A 12202-nucleotide genomic window follows, 5' to 3' on the forward strand; every position below is an offset into this window, starting at 1 on the left:
AACCATCTGCTCTTTTCCATGACACCCGATAGGCCGTTGCTCCTTGTACGCCAACCCAAGACACTCTGACAACCTCCCCTGGGTTCTCCTGGACTTGGAGCGACGTCACCGTGCCGACAGACGACTGATCGGGTTCTGCGGCATCACACAGTGAAGGTATTTCAAATCTTTTTTACATGTGTATTCATGTCTACAACCCACCTGTAATACAGCGCAACATACTGTAAATTTAAATGCAGTTTAGCACCTGTTCTGACACTAAGGGACCCGGGACTTCCCTCTCGAGAGCCACTCAGAGCAGACACAAACACGCTGTAAATAGTGTCTGACTGGAGGCTGTCGATGGTGAAGGAAGAGACATCAGCTGCGACATTCCGAGTTGTTTCCACTCCTGCGTCAAATCACAAACAAAACAAAAATATTTTGTATTTATTTGGAGTGCTATATGTTTCTTGCTCAAACAGTCTCTTACCATCATCACTGCGCCATCTGATCTTATAGCCAGTTGCCCTTAAGGAGGGTGACCATTCTAGGCGTAGCCTATGAGGTGAGACGTCGACTACGCGAAGGCCATAAACCGTCCCACTATGTGGGTTAGTCCGAGAGGACAGCGTCAAGGCCTCCCCGACACGGCCGTTTACTATGGCCGCCACACCGAACACCAGTGCCTCATCGGGCTGCAGGCCGTCTATCGTAAAGACAGAGGCTTCTGGCCCCACATCACGAGACAGCTCTCCACCTGATGCACAAAACAACAGGAAAACAGACACATAAAAAGAAAACATCTGTCACGAAGGAATATGAAAAAAATCCCACTTCAAGTATTTTAAGAGTAACAAGAATCATACTGTGATACTGCGATTTAAAGGCTAATTATTTCTGCAAGTGACTGGCAACCAGTCCAGAGTGGGCCCTGCCTGTTGCCCAAAGTCAGAGGATCAAGCTCACCCGCGACTATAATGAGGAGGACAAAATGGATGGATGGATGGATGGATTTATTTGTTACATGAATTATATACAACAGCATTTTATTAAGCATTTTCCCATCCCTGCAGAGCAGTCGGCAGCAACTACGTATTTCACACAACCAACGCAACACAAGTCACAACTGTACAGGTCAGAGCCTTGCATTATTTTTTTATTTCTGAACTGCTTAATATCTTGGAAAATACTGTATGTTCATCTGTTTCAGAAGTGTCAAATTGTTTGCTCTAACCAAGCAGAGAACACAACTCAATTTGGTTGAATCTACTAAAACAGTAAATACTGTAAATGATAATCAAAAATTAAAAGAAAACCATAAAAATGGAAGAAGAGTGATGAATTTATCACACAACAGTCTCACGAAAGAAACGTTGTCGGAAAGAGATCGTCTCAGTGTTTGGTGGGTACAAGGCACCTTTTCTTGATCACATAACAATTGGACTCTGGAGGTTCATGAGCATTGACGAGTCCATACTGTAGTGACTCAGACCCAGTTGCCAGAACCCCCCTCCCCCACCTTGATCAACTGCATTCTTCCAAGCGGCCCTGCTGTGAGACTGCCCCCAAGGAGACGCCTCGTGGGCTCTAAACTAATTCACATCGACCCTCGAAGTCTGAACTCCCAAGCATCAAAGGCCAGATGTTTCCACCGGACCACCTGTCTGTGAACAGGAAAAATTGCTGGGACAAGGCGACACCCGCTGGTGTCGAGAGGAACTGCAGTCATACCAGGGAGTGGGGGGTGCGCGGGGGGGGGGGGGGGGTGTAACTCTCATTTGATGTTTAACCAAGGGTAAATGTCTGTTTTGATATTTCACAAACTCTGCTGAACTATTCCAAATGTATGCCTTTGATGTCTGTGTAAGTGTGTCAACTTTACAAACGCAGCTGTGAGATTTTGAGAATTGTTTGTCTTGATTGGACTCCAAGCTGCATGAAATGTGATTTGAATCATAAGCAGTTGATTTGCCAAAACTAAATTATAAACATTCCATGTGCTTGAGCACTGAGTAAAGAGAGTACCAAGTTGAGGTTATTTCATATTAATATATGATTTTAAACCCAGTTTATCAAATTTGTAGACAAGATTCAAGATGATGGGTGTGGTCTTTTCCGTCCCTCTTCGCCTTACTCCTGGCGCTCATGTGTTTTCTCTCGCTTGTGTTTTTTCCCCCCTCTCCTCTTGTCTTGCTGGCAGCTTGTCAGCCGGGGTGGCCAACGGCCAGCCCTCCCCTTCAGTCTCCTTGCTTCTGAGACGCAAAGTACTGAAATTACTCGCTTCAGACAAAATCTCAACTTTGTTCTCTCTCTCTCTCTCTCTCTCTCTCCGCACTGGATGCAGCAAGCACTCACGTTCCCAACTTTAGTCCAACACACGATGTTCTATTTCTCTTTTCGTGTGCCTATTTTCCTTCTTTTTATCATTATTTGTGTTATTTTCTTTCTTTAGTTAGACCCCTTTGTGTGTTTCCCTCTAGATCCCTTGTAGATATCATGAAATATGCTATAAAATTCCACTCTTGGTCGTATTTTATGTGTGTTCCGAGTTTAAGTAAACCTCTGTCATCTATCCATCCATCCATTTTCTGAGCCGCTTCACCTTACTAGGGTCGCGGGCGTGCTGGAGCCTATCCCAGCTATCTTCGGGCAGGAGGCGGGGTACACCCTGAACTGGTCGCCAGCCAATCCCAGGGCACATACAAACAAACAACCATTCGCACTCACATTCACACCTACGGGCAATTTAGAGTCGTCAATTAACCTACCATGCATGTTTTTGGGATGTGGGAGGAAACCGGAGTGCCCGGAGAACATGCAAACTCCACACAGGGGGGGCCGGGGATTGAACCCTGGTCCTCAGAACTGTGAGGCAGACGCTTTAACCAGTCGACCACCGTGCCGCCCTCCGTCATCGAGAACTCAAAATTTCATACCGATTACGAGACTGATAAAAAGGTTTCTCATCACTTTCCCTAAAAGTTATCCACATAAAAAGTGACGTGGTGCCCCTTTGCTAGATAAAATTTATTTGAGTTTACCAATTAAACTTAAAATTACGCTAAACCGGAAGTAATGCAAGCGTCGCTTCTGGCTTATTCTTTTCTTCTAAATTAATTACATTTTTATGTAACCCATATACGCTACAATACCAACATGTCTAGTGCCAAGTAAACTTAAGAAAATGGGCCCATTCAGCAATCCAAGCCATGAATAAACGCTTGCCGTATTAAGCTATAGTCAGGCAGTGTACATTTCATTAATTAACACTTACTATTGCCTTGTCTCCATGTAATCCTGTAACCTGTCGCTCCATTGACACCTGTCCAGGCTATTCGAATTCTCCGGCTGTTTGCCTGTGCCACTCTGAGGTTTGACACTCTGCTAATGCCTTGCTCTGAAATGAAATACGCACCAGGCAAACAGAAAAGGGTTGGGAACCACTAATTTGATTTTTAGCTCCTTGGAAGAAAAGGGAAGGTTCATAAGAAACAGCAATGCAAAGGAGTGACAATTTATGAAAGGACTGAAGGTATGCATGTCACAACATGACCCACCTGGTCTGACAAAGACGCTGACTGGCTCGCCTTCATTGTCTCCCGCCAGTGGTGTGACACTCACATCGTAGGAAACTCCCCCGATCAGGTCTCGGAGGTCAAGAGTCGTCTGATTACCGGGGAGAATCTGAACATTTTGTAATCCCACTAACAGGATAAGAAACAGTGGAGCTTTAAAACATTTTATCCAGACACTAAACAACATATAATTATTGAAATTGACAATAAATCAGTGTACCCTCAGGGCTTTGGATAATGATGCGGTACTGTGTGGCCCCAGATACACCAGTCCAGCCAAGTCTGACCGTACTGCCTAAATACTCCAAGACTCTCAGGTTGGACACCCTCCCCACTGGCTGCACTTCTGTAATTCCAGCATTAGAACTGTTAATAAAACCCCATCCAGAACTTTGCGGAATTTAACCCACCAATTAAAAGTAATTTTGGCATTAAATAAGTGATGAGCTGACTGTCACTAACCTCGGGATGTGGTGGAGATCAGAGTGGCCTCCTCACGACCCTCAAACAGCGTGTACAGGGTGATAAGGTATTCTGTGTTGGGTTGAAGCCCAGTAAGCTCGTATTTGCTGGTGCTCCTGGGTAAAGACAAGGTCTGTGGACGGCCACCTGGAGACAGATGAGCAGTTTTTGGAATGTACACGCTGTTCTAAAAAGAGGTATAACCAAGTAGCATGTAATACTAGCATATCATTAATATGCAGTTGAATTACTTTTCCATCCATCCATTATCTGAGCCGCTTATCCTCACAAGGCTCGCAGGAGTGCTGGAGCCTATCCCAGCTATCTTCGGGCAGGAGGCGGGGTACACCCTGCACTGGTTGCCAGCCAATTGCAGGGCACACATAAACAAACAACCATTCGCACTCACATTCAGACCTACGGGCAATTGAGAGTCTTCAATCAAACTACCACGCATGTTTTTGGGATGTGGGAGGAAACCGGAGTACCAGGAGAAAACCCACGCAGGCACGCGGAGAACATGCAAACTCCACACAGGCGGGCCCAGGGATTGAACCCCGGTCCTCAGATTTGTGAGGCAGACGCTCTAACCAGTCGTCCACCATGCCGCCTGAATTACTTTTAATTATGTTTAATTAGGTTATTATTCTGGAAAGTCTGAATATTTGTATGCATCTGGATTGGATCCCAATTAGAATATGAAAATGTACCTAATTAAATGTCCTGTGAGTATATAACAAATCCGATATTCAAACGACTTTACTGCGTGTGACCAATCAACAACGGACCTTCACCCGCCCGCCACTCCAGGCGGTACCCCTGAGACGAGGGAATGATTCTCCAGGTGAGGCGGATGGAGGAGGGGCTGGTGATGGCTGCATTGAGGACTTGTTGCAGCTGGCGCTCTGAAGAAAACATCAGTTATTGAATATGTACAGTGCCACTTGTAGCATCGCTGGTATTATTCCATCACCTGTAATGGCCAATGATTCACTAATAATGATGAGAAAGCCACACTCATTGTTAATTGTATTTACTGAAATTCAATTTACACTCTGTTCACTTTCCTGCTACAGATTTCATAGTGACAAATATACCTCTATACCGGTCAGTCCGTACTGAAAAAGCTCTGTTTGAGTCTCAAGACTGCAGGTGTACTGAATGAAGTTTGTGAGGAGGTTCTGTCGGGTAGGCAAACGAGTCGCGTACATTCTGATGAAAAATCAAATGGAAGGATGCAAATCCAGTCTTTCATTGCTTACAACAAAATTACACATATTCTATTGTTTTGAAAGTTGTTCATAGTTTAACAGTTAGAACATTAAAATGGAATGCAATTTGCTTGGGTGTGTATTTTGTAATTAAATATTTAAAATAATCCAATAATAATAAATAATCCATCCATTTTCTGTACTGCTTCATCCTCACAAGGGTCGCGGGCCGGCTGGAGCCTATCCCAGCTATCTTCGGGCGTGAGGCGGGGTACACCCTGAACTGGTCGCCAGCCACTCGCAGGGCACATATAAACAAACAGAGTCTTCAATCAAACTACCATGCATGTTTTTGGGATCCAAACGCCACACAGGCCACAGATTTGAAGCCCGATCCTCAGAACTGTGAGCCAGATGGGCTAGCCATGGGCTTCCCCCGTGCTGCCATAATAAATAATCATTAATTTAAAAAAATAATAAAATTACGTTCACAGGATGTCAACTGATTTAGATATTTGGTGATGATTTTGATACAAAAAAGTGAGCAGCTACGGGTTTAACCATATTAAGGTACTTTACACATTCATGGGATCTGCTGATGAAGGACGAGCATTGACAATGTTTTTTTTACTTTTTCACTTGCCCTAGAATTTTAGGATTGGGTCCTATTTATCTTTAGATTAAGGGATTTATTGTTAGTTATTGGATCCAAGAATATTTGTCTTTGGCCTTGCGCAACTGAGTAGACAAAAACAAAATAAAATAAAAAAAATGTTCAATCAAAGAAAGTGTGATCCATTTAACCCAACCCATCAAGACTCTTAATAGTTCCAAAGAGGGAAGCGACCAAGATGATCTTAGAAAACACATTTTTGTCATTTTGTTTTTGTTGACTTTGTTTTGATTTGCTTTAGTTTTTGTTTTGTCATCTTTTTCCTGTGTCCCATGGCAATGTTATTGTCTTGTCTTGCTCATCAGGTTTTTGTTTCCACCTGTTCTCATCAGCCCTGTCTCTCGTGTCTACCAATCAGCTCCTTCCAGCCACTCGTGTCTTGTCCAGCTGCTTCTTGTTGTCTCGTCAGTTTGCTTGCACAGTGGAACCCTTAAAAAACGGACCCCGATACAATGGATATCGGATCAAACGGACCGTCGGGACTGAACAATGTGTCCAAAAATAGTTTCCTTTTGTCACTTAAATTGCTGTTGCCAAAGTCTGTTAGTTCCAGAATTGCCCGCTGTTGTTTAATGGCGCTGTGGCGCAATGCAGGTAGAGAATGGGACTGACATATTTCCGGGTCACAGATATATAATATGACTAGATCCAATTCCAAAAGATGTATCTCCCTTGCCTACGTGGTGGCCATGTTGAATGTGGGGCATTGACGTGGCGGCCATGTCATGGCGGTTATATCTATTGTCTATTGTGCACAGAACACTGCGCAGAGAGAGAGAGAGCGGCATGGCTGCAGTGTTAAATCTGAGGAATACAAAACAAGTCTGTGGAGTTTGGATCATGCTATTTTTGGTACAGTAACATTTTCAGGGCATTGAGGGGATGAGCCGTTAAGCCACCCGGCCGAGAGGCCATTGTCCGTCCGCCAGAGTCATTGGGTGGAAACTCCCTCATTGATATTCCATTCAGTTGTAAAGTGGTTGTGGAGTTACCCAACAGTCAAGGAGGCTGTGCTGTTTGTGGACGCAGCAGAATTATTGAGTTTCTTTAGCATGGACAAAAGGAATTGAAAGTAGGAGATTAGCAGGTGATTTTACAACTGAATGGAATTCAACTAATTTAGTGTTAAGTGTTCCATGATCCTTTTTTGCCTTTTTTGTTTTTGAGAGTAAATACCTTTTTGAAACTGCTGCACTCGTGCCTTGCCTCCCGCTTCTGGACCCTCCACATTTTGCCTCCATACCAACACAATGAAAACCCAATCTTGACAATTCTATTATTATATTGTTTGTATATACACAATATGCTGCTTTTAACAGCAGTAAAGGCAGCAAGCACACGATGGAAAAACAGTGGGCAACTTTTCTAACCCCCACAGAAACTGGGCTAGAGATAGAGAGTATGTCTGTAACATTATGTGAGTGTTGTGAACAATTCCTTCTTTGGAAGCAGGAGCAAGGACAATCAGTGACTCAGCCTTTAGACAAAATCAAGACAGGATACCATATGGACATTAGTCACACGAGGCAGATGGTGTGCATATGTAATGACCGTAGGTGTAGAAATGTTTCGTCAACAGAATGAATGTGTAACGTAGTTTTTCCAAAGCAATCGAACAAACAGGGATGTTTTCCATCTTCCGCTGTCTGTCACCTTTGGTTTCCTTCTTAACCCACTTACAGTAAAGTAGCCTGACATTCTATGTTTGAGCTTGACATATAAAGAAGAGTTTCACGTTTGGTGTTGAGGTAAAAGTACTTCAACTTACCTATCTTGAATCTGGCTGTTTCCCTGGGTCCCTCAACATTGCCCTGATAGAGTGGAATCACAGTGAGGATGTACTCGGTGTCTGGCTGAAGTTGAGATAACGTGTATGTCTCGCTGTCTCCTGCGAGCTCTACAGTTTCAACATCTTGACCTTTTGTAAAGAGAAAAGTAAGTAAGATTTGGAGCACGTCACGCGTCATGTTGATTTCCTTGCTGCTGTCCTGACCTGTGACTGATCCCCATGCCAGACGGTAGGCCAGCGCACCGCTGGCGCCTCTCCACAGCACATGAACGCTGCTCTCTGACTCAGTCTCCACTGATAACTGCTGCACTGCCTCGAGGCGCACTGACACATGCAGTACAACACCACACACACAGCAGAATAAACATATTGTCCCTGTTAAGTGCACAGTATTGAGTGTGTCTATACAGTAACAATGCAAATATGCATATATCCTATACTGTATAGCTAATGTACTGTACATTAGGGATGCACAGAGCCCACTTTTTTACAGACCGAGTGCAAGTCCTTACATTTGAGTACTCGCTGATACCAAGTCCCGATACTTGATAATGCCTTTGTCTCACAACTGTGATGAAAAAGTTTTATTTTAATCAAATGTTGCATTTTGTTGCAAATTTTAATCAAATGCAAACTTTTCTTGATCATATGTTTTACTCAAATACAACACATTTAAGAGAAAAAAACTTTTTTTTTTTTTTTTAAAGTGTTCCCACATGCAGTATTTCACTGAAAAGTACCCTGTAACACAAGGCACATCAGTTGGATTATGTAACTATGTAAAAGGAGTACATAGATAAGATACTAAGAGATGAAGAAGAACATAGTTTCTGGTCTGATGTATCCAAGTAGGAACAAATCAAAGTGAGTAAAAAGAAATACAAAATTGCTTCTTGAGAATAACAAAAGTTTTAAAATAAAACCAAAGTCACCCTTTATAACACCATCGCTTACTTCTTTTTACTCAAAGTGGTCGACGCACAACTCCACAGCGCGTTGTCTGTCACGGTTTTGTGACGTGAGTGTGACTGGCTTGGCATCGTTGCTTGCTGGACGGCCCCAAACTCACGGGGCAGCCGCCTCCGTCGCCACCCGAGTGGAGTTCATCATCCATTTTGCAAAGCATAATTTGTAGTCGGCTAACAAAGTGTTGTTATCCCTATTTTCCTGAAAGTATCTCCACACAGCTGACTTGGCTTCTCCTCCACCCGCCCAGCTGGAGGGTACTGTATACAGTATGTCAGCCTGGTAAAGTCGTCTCAGTGTTGTAGTATCTGCACTCTTTTGAGTCAGAGTGCAGACGTAGTCTCGGCACCTATACTGGTATCCATATCTGTGCATCCCAACTACTGTATTTACAACAAGTGACTAACAATAGTTGTGCCAGCATAATAAATGAGATCCAATAAAAAAGCAGCATGGAAAATGTTGTCTTTACAAAGGGTAATAAAAGACTCACTAAATAGTTCTGAGTGACACCATCAAGGAGATGTTAAGATGTTAATCTTAAAATATGTACCTATGTGGTGGTCGGAGTTTGAAATGAAAAAAAAAAGTTACGTAAAATGTGAGCAAAAACCTCACCAGTTCAGTTCACCAACAAACAAAATCAAGCATTATAATCTTTGTAAAAGCAGGTGTTTGATACAATGTTTTGATTTACGTCCAATATACTCTATCTTGTGCTGCTGTACCTGGTAATTGTAAGTCAGTTATGGGCCATGTGGGGTACTCACGTGTGCGGGCATTGAGAGTGGCTGGAGACGCAGAGTTTCGGGGGAATAGAGGGTAGAGACTAATGACGTATTCCGTGTCAGGTTGAAGTGACTCCAGGTTGACAGATGTGGAGTCTGCAGATAGCGACTCCACCAATACCTGGCCAGATGGCTGACCTACTCTTCCGGATAAAAAGCAATGCAAAGAAACAAAATACATAAGTTGGGGGCTAATAGCAATCACACATACTGCATGTTGTTTGTATATAGTACAAAGAATTCCCTAATCAAATGTGTTTTTTATTACAGCAGCAGATGATTCACTCTCTCTTTATTCACTCTTCATCATGAACACGCGATGGAAAAAAAGTGCTCCATTCACACTGAATTGAAAATGTGCAAATGTAGCTAATGTTGTGACGGTGGCGTGTCTGTCTGTCTCGAAGATTATACATTATCTTTGACAATTGTCCCGCACAAACAGCAGCAGAGCTATTCAAGTCGAGGAGCTCCGTGTGAGACTGGCACTCCTGCCACATGTTCAGTTAAACAAACACTTTGTATCAGCCCTCAGGGGCCACTCCTCACTCGCTTGAATCATGGCATACGCAGCTTGACATTTAAACTGCTATGACCTACGACACGCCCAGGAATTTCAGGGAAAATAACTGACAATCCAATGGCTTAATTTTCACTGTATAGTTAATCTTAAAGAGTGATAAAAAAAAAATCTGTTTGCTATTTTGGGTAATGTTTCGGCAATAAAAGTCTGACTGACAGCTAAGCCCTCAGGGCAGCAGGTTGTAAAGTGAGCTTATGTTCTTCTTCGTCTGTTTTAACTCGAGTACATTCTCAACTTGTTTCGAAGCTTGCCACCAGCAAGTTATTAAGTACAGTTGCTTATTTTCCTGCTCATTTCCACTGCAGTTCTTCATTCTGCTTTGGCAGGCTTTTATGACAAATCAGTATGTCAATATCCACCAAGCTAACTAGCCTCACTGTAAAGCAAAGATGGTGCAGTTTATGACATCCAATATACTGTGTTAAGAAGAATTGGGATTAAAAAAAATAATAATAAATGGGGGGAGGGGGGGAACGTATTAAGATACAAGGAATACTGTAAGCCAAGGTGTGTGCCTGACCTCTTCGTCCATAGGTCAGTTGGTATCCCTGGACAGGAGATGAAGGCTGATCCCAGCCCAGAAAGAGAGTGAAGAAGCCTGCTTGGATCAAATGAAGACCTGAGATCCCAGGCAAGGACTCTAATTATAAAAGACATTCATTTTGCAGATTAGGGTATGTTTTCATGACAAACGACCGAGTCAAATTGGTTTAAAAAGTAAAAAAAAAAAAGATGACAACTCTGTTTCATAGACCTGCAAACATGGTACAAAACCCTGTACTGTGATTGCTCAGTTAGTAGTAGTATTTGGAAAGAAAAAGTGCAGGTCTTGTCAAAAATGGGACTCTGTTGGACACATTAGCTGTGCAGTAAATGTACTCTTTGTGTTATTAGCATAAACAACAACATTGCTGTGGGCCACCATTAATGTAATACTTCTGCATGCCTACACCCAACTTACATGTACTGTACGTCTTTTGTTTTTCAATGCTTACACGTAAGAATTAAATAACAGTGACATTTTCAAAGTCTTCCAGATCAATACTGTTATCGCGTAAACGGCTCCTTAGACTGCTCTCGGCCGGTGTCATTGTGAGCCTGGGACTGTGATAGGGGTTCATATTTCCTGACGTGAGTAATTAAATAGACATTTAGACATTTATTAACTAGAACATCCCTTTGTTACTTACTGGTTTGTTGATTAGCGGAAACTGATTCTCCGACACTGTTGGGGTATTGAGCAATGACAGTCACTAGGTAGTCTGTTCCCGACCTGAGAGCTCGTGCAGTGAAGCTTCTCTGACTGGCAGACAGTGTCTCCTGCAGGAAGAGGTGTTTTTGCAAAGAAAGAACAAAGGGAATTTCAGATTGCCAAATTACAACCTTAACAGCATCTGCATAATAAAGACAGAACCATTGGGGCATGTTGATACTCAGCCTGGATGAATGTGTTCCTCATAGAGCACAACTGACTACTATAATTAGCAACTTCGGTCTCAGTCATGCCAAAGCTGTGGCCACCCACCTGCCAAAAATAAATGCTCCATCTATCCCTAACGATCTGGACTTACCTGCCGCAGTTCTGTTGTGATAGGTTGACCCTGGCCAGAGAGGGGCACATACTGGACGACATAGCCCCTCAAGGGCCCGCCTGCAGAATTCCAGCGGAACCTTAGTGAATCAGACGTCACGCCTGTGAACTGAATGTTGGCTGGACTGGAATACGCCTCTAAGAAGAGAGGAGAGGGGCGGTTGTTTTACACTGAGCAGTCCTGGACAGCAAACATACTAAGCTGTGGGTCACTATGTGGACGAAGGTATTGAGACACACTTACTAACCAAACAGGCAAAGAACTACAGTAGCTCTATCGCTCATCTTACCAAAGCCTTTTAGAGGATTGTGTGTATGGGAAAGGCCTTTAGTATTTCAAAAGACGGCATGCTTGGACGAGTTTGGTGTGGAAAAACTGAAGTCCTGACATTAAACTCCATAAAGGGCTTTTGGCTTGAACTACAACAGGGATTGTGAGCCAGGTCCAAAATCTTGCAGAAAGTCTTCACAGAAGAGTGGAAGCTGCATAGGGGGACCAACTCCATATTTTCTTCAATTTTCACTTCCTTCCCTGTGCAAAGGTCAGGTGCCCCAATACTTTGGTGCAAGTAGTAAATTTGT

General features: G+C 43.2%; 1 protein-coding gene across 1 annotated transcript in view; it reads right to left on the reverse strand.

Moving 5' to 3' along the window:
- col7a1 (collagen, type VII, alpha 1) overlaps positions 1-12202 on the reverse strand; it is a 65151-nt gene that overhangs the window by 48356 nt on the left and 4593 nt on the right. The window contains exons 8-21 of the mRNA XM_061784845.1: positions 11601-11758; positions 11220-11349; positions 10550-10669; positions 9429-9584; positions 7897-8016; positions 7672-7821; positions 4808-4924; positions 4020-4166; positions 3778-3903; positions 3540-3686; positions 3257-3379; positions 473-739; positions 248-391; positions 4-135 (exon numbers count right to left, since the gene is read on the reverse strand). Of these exons, the coding sequence (XP_061640829.1) occupies positions 4-135; positions 248-391; positions 473-739; positions 3257-3379; positions 3540-3686; positions 3778-3903; positions 4020-4166; positions 4808-4924; positions 7672-7821; positions 7897-8016; positions 9429-9584; positions 10550-10669; positions 11220-11349; positions 11601-11758 (2037 nt within the window). The remainder of the gene's footprint in view (positions 1-3; positions 136-247; positions 392-472; positions 740-3256; positions 3380-3539; positions 3687-3777; positions 3904-4019; positions 4167-4807; positions 4925-7671; positions 7822-7896; positions 8017-9428; positions 9585-10549; positions 10670-11219; positions 11350-11600; positions 11759-12202) is intronic.

The sequence above is a fragment of the Phyllopteryx taeniolatus genome, chromosome 9 (genome assembly GCF_024500385.1).
Source record: "Phyllopteryx taeniolatus isolate TA_2022b chromosome 9, UOR_Ptae_1.2, whole genome shotgun sequence".
Lineage (NCBI taxonomy): Eukaryota > Metazoa > Chordata > Actinopteri > Syngnathiformes > Syngnathidae > Phyllopteryx > Phyllopteryx taeniolatus.